This window comes from Hypomesus nipponensis, chromosome 7, assembly GCF_054491055.1.
Source record: "Hypomesus nipponensis isolate SF chromosome 7, ASM5449105v1, whole genome shotgun sequence".
In the NCBI taxonomy this organism is placed as follows: domain Eukaryota; kingdom Metazoa; phylum Chordata; class Actinopteri; order Osmeriformes; family Osmeridae; genus Hypomesus; species Hypomesus nipponensis.
In genome coordinates, this window is record NC_140367.1 from 5980720 (window position 1) to 5998664 (window position 17945).

Genomic DNA, 17945 nt, shown 5'->3' on the forward strand with positions numbered 1-17945 from the left:
AGCTGCAAAACATGTCATTCAGGAATTAATTAACTAGTTTTGTTTTTGAGTTGATGTTTTAATGTGTTGACTGTGTTAAGAGGAGCTGCAGGTGTTCATGTTAAAGTAATATAAAACAATTATAATATGACCTACAAATTAAAATAATTGTAAATAAAAGGACAAGAACGTTATGTGTTAATGTAAATAGTGGAAGTTGTTTCATATTTTGTCACTTTAGAATATTGGCAATGGCAAGTAAATTAATATTTTACGCACCAGTTCTGCTATCATGCTAAGACTACATTTAAGTGTGATCCTATCAAGTGGGACTAATAGGCGGCATTTCATTCTCTGTAATGTTACCATTTATACCTAGTGCCGCAACCTCGTTTCGAATCCAACATGGCTGGTAAGATAAGCCCGTCAGGCGGCGCATTGCTACCTGGAGTAGGATCGATTGCACAGCGCCCTGCAGGGGTTTCCATAGAGAGTTTGAGAAGTGCTGGGCTGTAGGAAGAGCTTTGACTTCCTGGTACGGGACAATGGGCAACAACTCTAGTCTGGCAGAGGAAATACTCGCAGCGATGTGATAAACGCGGACCCGTAGGATTAAGAGCAAGGTAAACGAATACTTTCCATTCACATATTTTTCTGTGATACATATCACATCCATTTCAAGATATGCATGTGCCAGTGCTGTACTGCGGGCTGTATAGGGCTACGCTAACATGCACTCTCCTGCTATGAGAGTGGCAGAAGCGATGCAAGTTGGTGAGGAGTCTGTGAGGTGTTGTGTTTTACGGCAAATGCCGTTACACCTGAAATTCAAGCGCTTTATTTGTGCACAGCAATAATGTTTCATGAACACAAACTTTATTCTTATTTCTATTTCACCGAGGCCTATGGCCAAGCCCCCAGACGGCCTCCCGCACCAGAATCGATGTTGACAGACTGCAGAAACACTAATCACACTATCCTATTGGTTGAAGACCTGGCTGCCTGTACTCTGATTGGCTTTTCCTCCCTTTCACTCATTTTACGTTTGCGAAGCTTTCAGCATTCTCCTGTAATTGATTTAAGGAGATCAATGGAATCATTAAATGTTCTATTGAAAGGATATTAAATAATTCACTATTTTAGTGTTACGATGGCTACGTGATTTGTTAATTTAGTCGGATCCATTGCTTCGTTCACCGCGTCGCGCGGGCTTGTGGTGTGCTGAATGGGATAAGGGATAGAGTTACCTATGTAGCAGTGCCTCAATCCCTCTGTCCCGCTTCGGGATAATGCGGCTTAACACATTCGTCGCTTTACGTTTCGAAATACTGCCGATATATTTAGCCAAGCAGAGCACAACACAACAATGCTAGGCTACATTGTAAACACTCTAACGCAAGTGAAACGGCACATTGTAGCCTGTGGTACCACAAAGTAGAGAAAGTTTTCTCTCTGCACCACATGTCGACAACAAATCGTTTACTGTATTACTCTCGTAGCTGCTACCGTAAACAGATGATGCGACACTAAGCAATTGAGGGGGCGACTAGTATTTAAATAACATGCCGTGGCGTGATGTCAGGGTCAGAATATTCACGTTATCAGCTTTTTATTTGATCCATTGTGTCATTGCTGTGCTGGCCTGGTTGTTGCTGAGTCGCATCTCTGAGGCTGCTGCTCAGTGCACAGCCCTCCCCTCCAGGTTCTCGGCCCGCCGAAATGGCCCGATGCGGATTGAATACTTGACAGCGTTCTGCATCAAAAAGACACTATGGCCCTCTTACAGCTGTTTAAAAATAATAGCCTTTGTGTTCAGGTTTGAAATATTGTGCCATGATGCATTTGTTAAGGTATTGCATAACATGACGACTCGAGGGAGCCTAAATGTAGTGTCTGGTGAGCTAAAGCCTTGCCCTGGTGAAAATACTGACAGCCACACAATTTGAGGGGTCAAGAGGCCCACTTTTTCCATGAACACTTCCTCTCTCTGAATTCAAATCATTTGTCATCATCAGGTCATTTGTTTGACATCCAAGGAAACCCCAAACACAAGCAACTTCTGACAAAGATGTCGTTTTAATACTCATGACAAACACATTCTAATCTGTTCACATAAGACGTGCCCGATACCAACAAGTGTGTTATCGGCATGGTTTTGCATATCCTACACTTTAATATTTTTCTTTCCCAAAGCACAATATACCATCAATGGCTTTAAATGTATTCATTTTTTAATCGTTCCTTTTCCCTGTACGTGTCCTAGTTGCTGGTTAATTGGTCAGTGGCATGTATCTCTCTCAGGGTCTCATCCTGAAAGAGAGGAAGTGGTCCAGACCTAGCAGGAGCCAGGGTCAGCAGCCACAAATTATCTCCTCTTCCCCTATTAGCTACTCCTCTCTCTCTCTCTCTCTCTCTCTCTCTCTCTCTCTCTCTCTCTCTCTCTCTCTCTCTCTCTCTCTCTCTTTCTCTCTCTCTCTCTCTCTCTCTCTCTCTCTGTCTCTCTCTCTCTCTCTCTCTGTCTCTGTCTCATCTCCCATTACCTCCTCTCTCTCTTTGTCTTTTTCTTTCAAGCTCTTTGTCTCACACAATTTCCTAGAAACACGGTTGGTGCAAAGCGTGCCTCCAGTGAAGCCTGTGCTGGGCCAGAGAGAGGGAGGAAGTAGCAAGATGTGTGTGCTCTTACTGAAAGAGCAGTCTGTTTGTCAGGCTGGACAGCAGCTTGTATACGTAGAGCCTCCTTTTTGAGCTCTTCACCAAACTGCTGTAGCGTAGCAACTGAGGCTTAGCTATGCCCCCCCCCCCCCTCCACACACACACACAGACACATACACACACACACACACAATATACTGCTATGGACCAGGGTCAGCTCCAATGCCCACCCAAATTGAATTCTGTGCCACCTCAAAAATAATTTTAAATAAGAAATACTGGCATTGGCTATTAATTAAGTATCAAGATGGCTACACTCTCCTGCAGAATATGTCGTTCTGCTCTTATTTTGACTCTCATACATGCTTTGTAAACGTGCGCCCCCCTTTAATTAGTTCTGGAGCCGAGTCAAGTCTGCTATGGACAGTAAGCATATTCATTTGAATATATTCACCCATTCCCATATGAACACACACACACACACTTCTCAAAACACACCACTCCAACACAACAGATGGGTAGAGATAACCTTTCTATGTGAGGATAACTGTGTGTGTGTGTGTGTGCATATTTAAGAGAATGAGATCAGGCAGAGATCAACTCTGATAAAGATAACATAGCACAATAGACTTACAGTAAGCATGCACACACCTACATATAACCTTGACGTACACACACACCCACACACACTTAAACAAACATACACACTCACTCTGAAAGGTTATTACTGCATTCCTCTACTCCTGACCAAGAGCTGGCATAGCAACACTGGTACCAGTCTCTGGTGGGTTCTTGTGCCCACTGGCACCCTGAACTGCTACTCTCTCTAAACCTAGGCTTGGAGCAGCCAGGCCACACACAGCACACCAGATGTTGTGGCTGTGTGTGTGTGTGTGTGTGTGTGTGTGTGTGTGTTCGTTCATGCTGGCTATATGCTGTGTGTCTGGCAGTTTTCTTCTCAATTCTAGGTGTGTGCACACACTTTTGTTTATGTGTGTATTAGACTCCTAATGGCCAGAGACTCTTCTCCTTTCACGACCCACCACCCCCTTTCCCCAGCCTGGGGACAGAGGTACTAATCGATGCCTGCATTCACAGCCAACTTTCTGTGATAGTTCTTTTTCAGCCTCTCAGTCACAGCAGTGTTGATGCTGGTACTGTTTGAGTCCCTCCTGTCACAGGGCTGTGGATTGGCTGTGTCCTGGCTCCGGTCACAGGGCTGTGGATTGGCTGTGTCCTGGCTCCGGTCACAGGGCTGTGGATTGGCTGTGTCCTGGCTCAGGCCAGAGGTGGACATATGGTCTGACTAATCCCAGGTCACAGCCTTAAAGCTAAGACTCTCAGCCTCTACTCCCTCTGCCTCTCCCTCCTTGGCTCTCTCTCCAGGCTCCTGATGACTCACCTGGTTGGGATAGAGTCCGGGACACCACCACAACCACAGTTAGGTGTGGTGTGTAGTATCACCGTGGTGGTGGTGTGTGTGTAGTATTGCATGTAGGCTAGTCATTTAGAAGGATGACTCAGCAAGGTCAAAGGGAGAAGAACATGCAGCTAAAGGATTGGAATCCACCTGCAGTGTCAGCTGAAGTCAAGTGCTGCTGGATCGTCATATCCTGTATGTGTACTGGAGGCCCAGTTCCAAACTGTTCACTCGCTCACATCCTTTGTCTTCTCTGATTTCCCTCAAAGGCTCTAAGATATCTTGGGTTGAGAGCCAAGGGTGGGGCAGAACTATTAAAGCTGTACGAGCGAGTCTCACCTCAGGGTGTTGGGTTTGTCCAGCTGTCATGCCGACCTGTGCTGGGCGTCCAGCTGAGACACTGGGAGGAGCCTCTCTCTCGTGTTGACTCTGCGGGTTGCTCATGGCAACAGGAACTCGTTTCATTTCGACGTCACCCCCTCCCTGTCCCCCTCCCTAGCCCACACATCTGCGGACTGATCAAATGATGCGTTATTACCCCACCACGCCGTCACCAGATTACCGTTATTTAGCGAGGCCCTTATGGACATGTGGCGTTGGCACACATGCACTCAGGCACGCTAGAGATAGGGATGCACGTTCACTGCCAAGCCTAGCCACTTGCACAAAGCACTACTATTACGAGCTCAATGAAGATGCTAATGGATGTACCAATTGCTCTAATTAAGTGTGTGTGTGTTTGTGTGTCTTGTTTGTGTGGTCCTCCCTCTGCAGGTCATGAGTGCCTCTAGGAGTGCCCCTGTGGAGAACAACCTCACCTGTCCAGACCCCCGCCCAGGCCCCACCCTGTTCCCCACCCCCGGCCTCCCACCATGAGTGAGTACTCAAACCCCTCCCCAACCCCCACAACCACACACACACACACAGCACATAATCTTACTGCACCTATACTACTTCCTCCCAGCAACACGCAGCCAGTAAGATAGAATCAGTTTAATCTTAGGTGTTAGCATTCGTATGTGTGGTCTATATGTGGCTGAGGAGAGGTGTTAACATCTGTAACACCCCCCCCACCCCCCCCCCCCCACACACACACACACACACACTCCCCCCATGGTGGGAACATATGGCAGAGGAGAGAGTGCTGCACCCTCGCCACCGCAATCGGCCATAAATCAGCACTGCAAAGCATGATGGGAAGGGGAATGGGATGTAGCAGAATGTGCACTCCATCGAGAGAGATCGAGAGAGAGAGAGAGAGAGAGAGAGAGAGAGAGAGAGAGAGAGAGAGAGAGAGAGAGAGAGAGAGAGAGAGAGAGAGAGAGAGAGAGAGAGAGAGAGAGAGAGAGAGAGAGAGAGAGAGAGAGAGAGAGAGAGAGAGAGAGAGAGAGAGAGAGAGAGAGAGAGAGAGAGAGAGAGAGAGAGAGAGAGAGAGAGAGAGAGAGAGAGAGAGAGAGAGAGAGAGAGAGAGAGCATGTGTATGTTGGATTCTGCTCCCACCTACCCTAATGTGTGTGTGTGTTTTTTTTGCTGTTGATGGCCTTCATCAGTAGAACTATGAATCAGATACCTTGTGAAGCTCGACCTGTCATTCAGAGGTGGTCATCAAGGGCTTTGGGTGTGTGTGACGATGTATGTGAACTAAGGTAGAGATACAAACTGTGAATGCTTTGTTTATGAAAATGAACATTTGTACTATTTGTGGGGTTATCAGATTGTGTCAGTACACATCTCTGCTTCTCATAGGGAGAAATAGGGTCTTGGCTATGGATCCTGCTATATGTCTTATGTTTTCCTATGTAGTAGTGTGTGGTAATGGTCTGTTCCATACAGTGTATTTCTATCTGCTAAGCTCTGAGTGGGCCTAAGGTCTCTATGCCAGAGGGCTGGGAGTAGGTTACCGGGGCAACCCTGCGCATGTGAGGTGTTTACTGTAAGGTGATTGGATTAGCCAGATGATTGAGAGGGGAGTGCTGAGAGATTTAACCCGATTACTGCCTTTTCCTCAGCACGCTTTAGCACCCCTAAACAGGCAATGAAGCGTGGGATTGTGTGTGTGTGTGCGCTGTGGTCATTGACTGCTCAAATTTATTTTGAGTGATGGAGAGAAAAAAGGATTTAAAGTGTGATTGATGACTGATGTGGAGTTTGGTGGTTTGTATACGACTGCTGTCCATCCAAACCATGAAGCTGTTACGAGTCAGCACAGAGGAAGTGGAAACTTTCAGTCCAACTAAGGAAATGTAACGTGTGTATGACTGTTTACATGTGTGTATGCATTGGAAAATCAGAGGAGGTGTCGCCATTTTGTGTCTGAAAATGTGTGTGTGTGTGTGCACGGTATCTCCATGTTCTCTCAGCCAAGGTCCTGTGCATCGGAAAGCTGTGCTGTTACAATAACAGCAGCAACAAAAGGTCCTCATTCTTTGATCTCATACTTTGCTCAGAACAGAAATAGTCAGCTCAGAGCTAGCCTGCACCACAACAACAACTGCTATACAAACACACAGACTGCTATAATAACATGGTCAGGTATAGCTGTTTAGGACCTGCTATCAGTTGCTGCTATGGGAGACTCAGGCTAATGATTTGTTTACTATTTATTTCTCCCCATAGTATATTTTTGTCTGTCCTTTTTTCATTCTCCTTTCTTTCTCTCCTTCTTTCTCTCTTCCCCTCTGGTTGATGAAGTTGGTATCCTGGACTAATTACCTTAATTGCCCCTGCCCACACCTCTCCAGCCTGTGGCGTGGGCGGGGGGTCTTATCTCTCTAACGGACTCATTTAATGAGACGTATGACTCACTCAGACCGCTGATTTCCTGTGAGTTGGAGAAGGAGGAGGAGGAGGAGGAGGAGGAGGAGAAGGAAGGAAATATTGAGAGATGGTTGAGAGTTTTACCCCAGTGTCATAATTGAGACACTGGAGGCTTTAAGGGAGAGGTTGGAGGGGGTGAAAACATTGGACTGGGTCCAGTATCATCAAAACGTTGGTTTACAGACTGTCAGAATACAGTGTACAGTGTACGGTTAAACAGGTCTTTGTTTAACTGTAACTAGATCTATTTAGAGAAATCACAGGAGCCCCCTAGCTGTATTTGAATACAGTAGTCACACTGTACACACACACACACACACACACACTTCCTTCCCCCATGGGCCAGCAGTGTATAAACAATCCAGACACTCACATATGTGGGACGACAAGATGGAGGCAAGTAATAATAGATAAGAGAGAGAGAGAGAGAGAGAGGGAGAGAGGGAAACATGCTGGGCATGTAACATTTGACTGCTGTTGTGTAAACAGCCCTGTCAGTCTGGCCTCAGTGCTGCAAAGTGGACCGTCACGTCTTTAAAGTCCTCGGCAGCAGGCTACCTCACCACCTACGGTTGAGCGTGGGTGTGTTAAACCTCCCACCGCCCACCCTCATTGCTCTTCCCCCTCCCTGTCAGAGGTAAACTGATGCCATTCGGTAGCGTGCTGGGCACACAGAGGCTAGGCGTGGTGCATGGTCATTATCTCCTCTCCAAATCCTCATCTGGCCTCCATCTGCTGAGCACTGATACAGACGGAAAGATCTAGCTAGCCTCTAGTTAGCCTAGCTACGGAAGACAGGCAGTTCTATATCTGTTATACTGTAGACTCTAAATATACAACCTTTTGTCATTTGCACAGGCCGTGTGTTTGGTGGGCTAGCCTGCCTACATCACTCTGTCTCTGAGAGGAAGTTATCTGTTTACCACAGAGAGAGACGACAGGTCTTTGACACGAGGGCAATTCATTAAAACACTTTCAAGTTATTCCTTTCCAAACTGCTTGAAGGATGAGGGCCATTTGTGTAGTAGATGTTTGTTTAGTTAATTAGCATATAAACCACCTTAAATATGTTTTTGACACTTTTGAATATTTAAACACTACAAATGGTGGTGCAACATATATTAGACAAGCACAGCTGTCATGGCATGTCCTGCCGAACGGTAGTGCGTGTGTGTGTTTTAGTCCTCTCTCATATCCTCTGCGCTTACTCCCCCTCCCCACACACACACGCGCACATAAAGCCATTGCTTTGGTTCTGTTTTCACAATGTGAAAGATCAATAGATAGGTACAGGTGCTAAGTTGAAACCTTTCTGTCTCTTGCTCTTACCTTTTAGTCGTTGCCGAGATACAGATTTGCACACGTGAGCGTGTGCGTCCTTTCTTGCTAGACAGAATCCTGTAGCATGGCGGGGTTCTGAGGAATGTGAGCCTGTTCTGTTGTGGAATGCAGCTCTCTAACACACTCCGTTTGGAACTGTAGTGATGAAGGAGTGACCCACTGGTGTAGCCTCCACCAGCCTGTGATGACAGGCCCTGCTCTACCAGGACTGGGCCTAGGCCTGGGCTGTGTCTAGACCAGACCTGGGACTAAACCAGATGTATCCAGGACAGGGGTGAATCTAGGCCTGGGATACGTTTAGGTCAGGACTCAGTACCTAGACCATGGATGAATCTAGACCATGGCGAAGTCACAACAGGTGTTTTTTGGCCAGGTATGGCTCTCGTCCTGGGCTGTGTCAAGAGCAGGGCTGAGTGTAGGACCACAGGAAAGAAGCCAAGCAGGAATAGGATTACATCTCCCAGTAAACACTGCAGCAGGAGGAAATTGATCCTGAGCTATCCTCAGGACATCATACAGCCATCAGTGAAACAGGACACAGACTCACACTTACACACACACTTACACACACACACACACACAAAAACCGTGTTAGTTATTGTGTGCTGTACTGCCGCAGGCAGTGAGCCTATCGTGGCCTCTCACTATTAAGTTGCCATGGTGAGAAGCTCTACCCTAGCTGGCTGTACCCCTGCTGTTCCAAGTTTGCCCATCATCCACTCTCAATGCGAGGACTACTCACGGATAACCACTCATTCTTAATGTGAGGACTACTCACGGATAACCACTCATTCTTAATGTGAGGACTACTGACGGATAACCACTCATTCTTAATGTGAGGACTACTGACGGATAACCACTCATTCTTAATGTGAGGACTACTGACGGATAACCACTCATTCTTAATGTGAGGACTACTGACGGATAACCACTCATTCTTAATGTGAGGACTACTGACGGATAACCACTCATTCTTAATGTGAGGACTACTGACGGATAACCACTCATTCTTAATGTGAGGACTACAGACGGATAACCACTCATTCTTAATGTGAGGACTGCTGACGGATGGGATCAGGCACTGTGGATAGAGTCACGATTAAGGATTTAAGTTGGCCTACTCTCTGTGTTTGGAAGTGCTGGTGGTGTCTTTAGGGACAGGAAGCATCTTTGTCCAGATCAAATTTGATTGAATTGTTTGCTGCTCCATCAAGGTTTAGCTCAGTCAGAAAAGAAGCCGGGTACACCCGGGAAGGAAGTGTTTTCCCTGTAGTCCCCACTGTGTGAGAGTGCATCTGTCTGTGCTCTAAGGTGTTCTGTTAGACTGACCTCAGTTGAATCTCTTGTAAATGTACCATATGTAGATGTATGGAATGCAATTTAACCGCTGATTATGGTTCCGACACGCTGTTCCATTGAGGCAGATTTAGGGATCATAAATCTAGATGAACATTTATCCCTCTGCTACTACATTTGGAATGCAAATGTGTGTGTGTGTGTGTTGGTGTGTGTGCATGTGTAAAGGTGAATGTACATGCACTTGTATTTGCATCACAAATGCAAGTGGTTTGGGAACAGATTTACGATCACTGGTCCTGCGTCACAGGGACAGTAGAGAATACTATCAAGCATACTGCAAATCATACATACACACACACACACACACACACACACACACACACACACACACAGTATGATGCAGCACACACACACAGCTACTCATAAACACCCACTGCAGTCAGTCACTGCAGTCTCTCTCTTCCTCAAGAGTCTCCTATCTAGTGGTGCTATCGCTAACACTTCTCCTGGACAATGAGAAACCAAATATACCTTATGACCAATGGCTTGGCCCACACCCGCTATGACCAATGACAAACCGCTGTGATCCACTTTACCAATGAAAACCACAGCACACATACTATCCATTGACAAACACCCTCCCTTTACAACCACTGAGACACCCACACCCACACACACACACTCCCTGCTACTCACTCGTTCCCACATGACCAATGACAGATTTCACATGACCTGTCAACGGATGACAAACTGCGCGTACCCTATCGATACACCCTATCGACCGCGCAGAGTGATGTATGAATGACCGTGACCATCAAGGGTTCTGCGTCGACTCACGCTTCTGGTGCACCCATGGTGGTGGGGGGGGGGGGGGGGTCATCTTCTCTCCACCCGCTTCGACCCTTACAGGCTATGGCTACTGTCTAACACACACGCTCTCTCACTTTCTCTCACTCACTCACTCACTCACACTCTCTCACACACACACAGTCTCAGCTTTCTACTGTTTTACCAGCTGCTGATTTTATAGCTGTATTGTAAACAAGCCCCCCCAAAGATGCATACACATAAACACACACACACACACACACACACAAACACACATCCACATGTACACACCTCTGGCTCTGCTCTCTCTATGAAAGCCCTCGTTTCCCTCTGGACCTCCAAATATCTCACTCCCTTGAGAAGCAGAAGGCAGCCAATGCATGTCTGGGAGCTCTGGTCGCCATGGCCACAGGGCAGAGGTAGGGCTGCTGGATAAGGGGTTGGCTGAGGCAGAGGGAGGTGTTGCTGGGTGTGAGGTCAGCCACAGGCCTCGTTCTGGAAAAGGGAAGGGACTTTAAAGTCTGAATTGTTAGTGAGAAGGAAAAGAGGTGAGGGAAGGAAGGAACGTCGAGAGGGTCAGGTGCTTTGTGTGAGTTTGTGTTGCACAAGTTTGTACAGTGGCAATGATGTGGAGAGGGATAGTGGAATACTGGCACATCACTGATTGGTTCAAAAGTTGCTCACAGGGACAGGATATGACACTGGTGGGGGGGCAAACAGGAAGTGTGAGAGAGCACAGTGATGTTGTTCCAGCCTGTTTTCTTTTCCTTGTTCCATTCCCTTGCTCACTGTGGCACGGTGCCAGGGCGCCCGAGGAAGGAGGGAGGGAGTGAAAGAGAGACAGCAGGCTATGGATGGGGCTTTGGAAAGTCCCAAGTGGCCTTCATAATAGTGCAACCGGAAACCAGTAGTCAATATAAAATGCTGCTGTTCAAAAATAAAATAATAATCTAATTATATGAAGAAGAAAAAAAAACCAACTTGTGCTGTTTGTGGAATCTGGATTTGTCTGATTGGCCTCAGCTCACCTGACCTGATTTCATTGGTCACTTCATTCTTAGCCTAAATGAGGACAGGAAGATGGCACTGTATAGGAAGTGCATATGTGTGTGTGTGTGTGTGTGTGTTCTTCATCTCATTGACATTCCAGAGGATGACCCAGTAGGTCTGAACTCACTGGCTCCCTGCATGCAGTATTAATCAATGCACAGTGCAATCAGCACCCGGTCTAATTCAATACTACAGTGGACAGAAAGCAGCCATTAAGACAACACATGAGAGCAGCTTCTGACCGGTGTTATGTCTGCGTGATTTGTTTGTGAATTAGTCCGTCTGTCAGCCAGCTCAGCCTGAGATCGACCAGCGAGCTGGATGGAGAGAGAGAAGGATGGACAGGATTGAGGGAAAAGAGGAGAGAGAGGGAGAGAGAGAGTGTGTGTAAAAGATCCTCCTGTTGATCAGGCAGCATTCAATGAGGTCTATTCATGCATTGTCTGGTGCTAAAATTAGAGACAACTCCAGACTGATTTGAGAATGTGAAAACAAGCGTTTCCAGCCCTCTTTGCTGCTTATTAGGATGTCTGTGTCTCGCTCACTCTCTCTGTCGCTCGCTCCACTTCTCCTTCATGTTTCCTTTCATCTCCAACTCTTCCTCTCTCCCAACATGATGCATCTGTACCTATCGAACATCATCGGTCTATCTACAGGCCTTTCTCTGTCTGCCTTTAGCTTTAACTCCAACCCCCCCCCCCCCCACCCCACCCCATCTCCTCACCTCTTCTGCACATCCCACTCTGCACATGAAGGCCCCCTCTGTGTTTACCAGTGGGGGGTTGAAGGTTGCTCCTGAAGACCAGTTGATTGAAGACTGTCGATAGGCTGAGCCCTTATCTAGCACTAGATTGGACAGGTTATGTTCTCGGGGCTTAGAAGGAGCTTATCTGTCTATTTTCAATCAGCGAGGTGTGCTGGAGGACAGGCCTTCTAGGGGCCATTGATCTAAATGTGTTTGAGGGCCTTCATATTACCGCTGTCGTGGGCCTGTCTGTCAGGGAGAAAGGAAAGAGTCTGTCAATATCTCCCGCTCCACCTCTCCTTCATTGACAGGGGAATCAATCCAGGGTCCTTTCCTCTCTTTCAGTAACCCCCTCCTTTACTGATGCTGCCTTGATAATCTTAAGGAATACAGATCATCACATTTATTCTCAACATGCAGAAATGTTTCCATAGTGCAGGGACTATATGATGGGAAATTGGATGAAATGTATTGGAGGCTGGGCCACACATTCATGCAGACTTTTGTATACTGGGGAAACAGCCTAGCAGCAGTACAACTGAACCTTAGCAACAGTGCAACATTGTGTTTATCTAGAAAATGGCATAATTGGATCCACTGTTTCAGAGCTTTGACTTTTTTGTATTGAGAGCACAGGAACACAGTGATGGAATAGCTGCTTAAAAAAACCAATTAGCTTGTTGTTTTTGAAGTATTACATGCATGTCTTCACTGATATGTTCATCCTATAAGGGCACAGTGTGTGTGTGTGTGTGTGTTTGTGTATTTCATTGCCCTGTGGGGATGAAACACCATTAAGATAAAGAATGGACCTGCTACTCTTCCTACCCCTTTGCTACTCTATCCTCTTTGAGGCTCTGTGTCTGTCTGTGTGTGTGTGTGTGTGTGTGTGTGTGTGTGTGTGTGTGTGTGTGTGTGTGTGTGTGTGTGTGTGTGTGTGTGTGTGTGTGTGTGTGTGTGTGTGTGTGTGTGTGTGTGTGTGTGTGTGTGTGTGTGTGTGTGTGTGTGTGTGTGTGTGCGCGTGTGCTTAGTCGTGCGCAGGTGCGTACCTTTTATGTGCATGTGACTCACTGCAGTGCAAGGTCAGTCAAAGAAGCCAAGTGTGTGATGTGGAGAAGAATACATTCTTTCTCATTGCCATTGTTTTATGGCGTAGTCAGGGTGAGCATTCACACTGGGGCAAGTCTTGTTAAAAAAAACAGTCATTTAGGAGATATGTCAGGAGGGAGGGAGGAGAATGAAGGAGAGGGGGAGACTAAGGGGGAAAGAGTGTGGAGGGAGAGGGAGATCAGAGAGAGACACAGAGAATGATAGACATTGAGGGGGGAGAGGGGGGGAAGGAGAGGAAGAGATGAAGAGTGCATGGCCACCAGAGGATATAAACAGAAAGATGAAGGCAGGAAGTGAATGATGGAGATAGATGGAGGGAGAGATAGCTGAGAGGATGTGGCGGGAAGAGAGCGACAGCAGCAGACAGAGAGAGAGAGTGACTGATTGAAAATGCGAAAGGGCATGACCTCAAGATGACAGTGGTGTTGATGCTGTAGGGCACAAATCATCGCTTGGACACACACACACACACGCTCCTCTGGTATTTACCCATTCCACTGGTGTGCTAAGCTTCAGTGTAATAGTGGGGTGGGGGGGGGGGGGGGTAATAGGGGAAGGTGGAGAGAGGGGTGGCAGAAAGAAAGAGAAGGGTAGACAGATGGAGAGGGGGATGGAGGGGGAGAGAGGAAGAAAGCGAGAGAGGGAGGGAGGGGAGAGGGATGCAGGCAGAGAGAGACAGAGAGAGACAGAGAGAGACAGAGAGAGACAGAGACAGAGAGAGAGAGAGAGAGAGAGAGAGAGAGAGAGAGAGAGAGAGAGAGAGAGAGGCAATGATATTGACCGTGATTGAGGATGGTCTCGTTAATTTGAGTTTGGAGGACTAGGAAAGGGGAGCAAGCGTATGAAACGAGTGTGCGTGTGATGGAAAGAGCGAAAGCAAGAGCGTCTGAAGAGAGAGAAGTGAGGGATGGAGATGGAATTGAGGAACAGAGAGGGAAACCATCAGGGGCACTGAGGAAGAGAGAGTCCTACTCTGACTGAGCTCAAGAAGAGAGGAATCTGCTGTACTGGTATTGATCTAAATTCTCAAAATTCTGCACGCCAGGTGTGCTGCTCCATCATTCTGCAAAGAGACAGAAGGAGAGAGAGGGAGCATGAGGAAGGAAAGAAAGGATTGAAGAAGATCTGTCAGTTACCTTCCTGTGTTCTTCAGTGCCAGATTCCAGCCTTCACCCCTGCCTGCTACCAAATAAATGTCGACAGATGACACACACACACACACACAGACACACACACACGCCACATAACCTACTTTGTCTGCTTTCCAGCGCCCAGGTTAGGAGGAGATAGTGAGTATACCAGTAGAGATCCAGGAGGTGGTACAGCACTGACCTGTGGGTGTTTATGTATACACATCTTGGGGCTGATACTAAAGCACGAAAAAGGCTGACCAGAACTTAAAGTAGCAGCTTAGGCCTCGACCCAGCATCTGTGCCCACCATCAACTGGAGGCAGGAAAGAGCTTGGAGCAAGACATGCAGGAGGAGGAGAAGGCAGCAAGCTGCCCTTGATAATACATCTCTCCCTCGGTTCTCTGTTCATCAGTTGCTGCTTGCATCTAGCAAGAGAGAGAGTGTGTGTGTGCGTGTGTGTGAGAGAGAAAGCGAGGGGAGAAAGTATGTGAATGAGAGAGAGAGGCGAAAGTGTATGTGAGTGTGAGAGAGAGCAGCTGCAGCTGAGATCGACTGGAGGAAGAGAGAGAGAGGGAGAGAGAGAGCAGCTAGATTAAAGCTGTGAGCGGAAGGGGTGGAAGCTCAGTGTTGGCTGCGTGGCTCTGAAGCCTGAAGCTTGCCCTGGAGCATCAGGGGGCTGCCAACGTACCTGGACCCCAGGAGAGGGCATTTGGAGTGGGGCAGCATCCTCACTGTGCGGACCCGCCTGGGAGCTCGGACTAGTGGATGCGGATGGTGATGGACAGCGGGAGGGAGGAGGTTGCGGGGGGCGTGAGGGCGAGAGCCGGCAGCCCCCTACACGTCAGCAGGGCCAGTCTTTGAGCATGCAGGTGCTCCAGATCGTCCGGGAGCTGGTGTCTCCCTCCAGGCGCAGGGCAGCCGCCCGATACGGTGTGTGTGTGTGTGTGTGTGTGCGCGCATGTTGCACATGTGTCTGAGTAACTTTGTGTATGGGTGTGCTTGTTTGTCTGCATATATACACGTGTTACCATTGCATAGGTTTGACAGCAGAGTGGGTACATGTGTGACTCTAAAGTCCGATTCTGTATCCATTTCTGAATGCATAAAACAATGTGTCATGTTGAATCTCTGATGCTGAATAAGTCATTGACTTCTGACCGAAGCCATCTGTGTATGTGTCTATCTGAGAGGGAGATTCCCTTGGTACTGGCATAATAGCTCTGTTGCTATGGGATGACAGGTGTGTGTGTGTGTGTGTGTGTGTGTGTGTGTGTTTCCTGTGTCGCTGATGAGGGCTAAATAATAGAGCAAAATGCTTCAGGGTAATGGAACACTTTGTGATCCCTGACCCTGTGTCCTTTGTCCTGATTGGTCCAGGCAGATGTTTCCTGTTTTATTCTGGATGTCCACTTTATTCTCAGTGTCTCATTTTTATCAACTGCTTTTATTTGTATTATCAAGTTGATCTAAACAAGATGTATCTAAACTAGAGGCATGAGAACCAACGAATTCTCACTTCAGCCTAATGCTCACTTCAGAGATGGTATAATGCATGTGTGTCTGTGTGGTTCCTGTGAGGGTGAGACCGTTGGTTTGGTCATTGCTCGAGGCAGAAACTCTCCAACAGAGCTGCCGTTGTACAGGGCTGAACTTCCTTATCGATCCCTGGTCTTCAACACAAAGAGAACATTGAGTTGAGGACCCTGCTTCTCCTACACTGCTGCCATTTTAATCTCTGGCCATCGACCCACCGGAGAATCTCTCTTTAGAAACATTGTTCTTAAGTTAGGATCAATGAAGACAGACTTGGATATGGCATTGGACAAGCGCATAATTACAAAACAAACAAGGAAACAAACACACACACACACACAAGACTGGTGCAAACGTACTGTATGTTCTATGTGTAAATGGTCGTCTCAGTCAGGAGTTAAGAGTGGCTGTTAGTGTTTTGGTGGCTAAATATTCATTGTCGTGCTGGTGTGTTAGCTGGTTGTCATGGGGTAACATGCTGGTGTGTTAGCTGGTTGTCATGGGGCAACATGCTGGTGTGTTAGCTGGTTGTCATGGGGTAACGTGCTGGTGTGTTAGCTGGTTGTCATGGGGTAGCTACTGGTGTGTTAGCTGGTTGTCATGGGGCAACATGCTGGTGTGTTAGCTGGTTGTCATGGGGTAAAATGCTGGTGTGTTAGCTGGTTGTCATGGGGTAACATGCTGGTGTGTTAGCTGGTTGTCATGGGGTAGCTACTGGTGTGTTAGCTGGTTGTCATGGGGTAACATGCTGGTGTGTTAGCTGGTTGTCATGGGGTAACATGCTGGTGTGTTAGCTGGTTTTCATGGGGTAGCTACTGGTGTGTTGGCTGGTTGTCATGGGGTAACGTGCTGGTGTGTTAGCTGGTTGTCATGGGGTAACATGCTGGTGTGTTAGCTGGTTGTCATGGGGTAGCTACTGGTGTGTTAGCTGGTTGTCATGGGGCAACATGCTGGTGTGTTAGCTGGTTGTCATGGGGTAACATGCTGGTGTATTAGCTGGTTGTCATGGGGTAACATGCTGGTGTGTTAGCTGGTTGTCATGGGGTAGCTACTGGTGCATTAGCTGGTTGTCATGGGGTAACATGCTGGTGTGTTAGCTGGTTGTCATGGGGTAACATGCTGGTGTGTTAGCTGGTTGTCATGGGGTAGCTACTGGTGTGTTAGCTGGTTGTCATGGGGCAACATGCTGGTGTGTTAGCTGGTTGTCATGGGGTAACATGCTGGTGTGTTAGCTGGTTGTCATGGGGTAGCTACTGGTGCATTAGCTGGTTGTCATGGGGCAACATGCTGGTGTGTTAGCTGGTTGTCATGGGGCAACATGCTGGTGTGTAAGCTGGTTGTCATGGGGTAGCTACTGGTGCATTAGCTGGTTGTCATGGGGCAACATGCTGGTGTGTTAGCTGGTTGTCATGGGGTAGCTACTGGTGTGTTAGCTGGTTGTCATGGGGCAACATGCTGGTGTGTTAGCTGGTTGTCATGGGGTAACATGCTGGTGTGTTAGCTGGTTGTCATGGGGTAGCTACTGGTGTGTTAGCTGGTTGTCATGGGGCAACATGCTGGTGTGTTAGCTGGTTGTCATGGGGCAACATGCTGGTGTGTTAGCTGGTTGTCATGGGGCAACATGCTGGTGTGTTAGCTGGTTGTCATGGGGCAACATGCTGGTGTGTTAGCTGGTTGTCATGGGGTAACATGCTGGTGTGTTAGCTGGTTGTCATGGGGTAACATGCTGGTGTGTTAGCTGGTTGTCATGGGGCAACATGCTGGTGTGTTAGCTGGTTGTCATGGGGTAACATGCTGGTGTGTTAGGTAGCCATCATGGGTGACAACATCCTCAGACACTACTTAGGCATGTTACACACTGATGTATTTGAGGTTCTGGGCTTTGCCTGAGGTTCAGCCTTGTGAGGCTGAGAGTGTGTTCTTCAGGCCAGCGTGTCCATGCACATTTACCCTGCTCTCACAAAGTGATGGTTCAGCAGGCACTTACTGTACATTCAATTACTTTATAGCTTTTCAGTCAGGAGATTTGCCTGGCTGG

General features: G+C 47.6%; 1 protein-coding gene across 2 annotated transcripts in view; it reads left to right on the forward strand.

Annotated features, from left to right (window-relative positions):
• Nucleotides 1-477: 477 nt before the first annotated feature.
• usp6nl (USP6 N-terminal like) overlaps nucleotides 478-17945 on the forward strand; it is a 40165-nt gene continuing 22697 nt past the window's right edge. The window contains exons 1-2 of one of the 2 annotated variants that reach the window (XM_084701241.1): nucleotides 478-602; nucleotides 4826-4927. In XM_084701241.1, coding sequence (XP_084557367.1) covers nucleotides 4924-4927 — 4 coding nt within the window. In that variant the 5' untranslated portion in view covers nucleotides 478-602; nucleotides 4826-4923. Of the gene's footprint in view, nucleotides 603-4825; nucleotides 4928-14940; nucleotides 15305-17945 lie in introns of those variants that run through there. The other variant, XM_084701239.1, reaches the window with a different exon arrangement.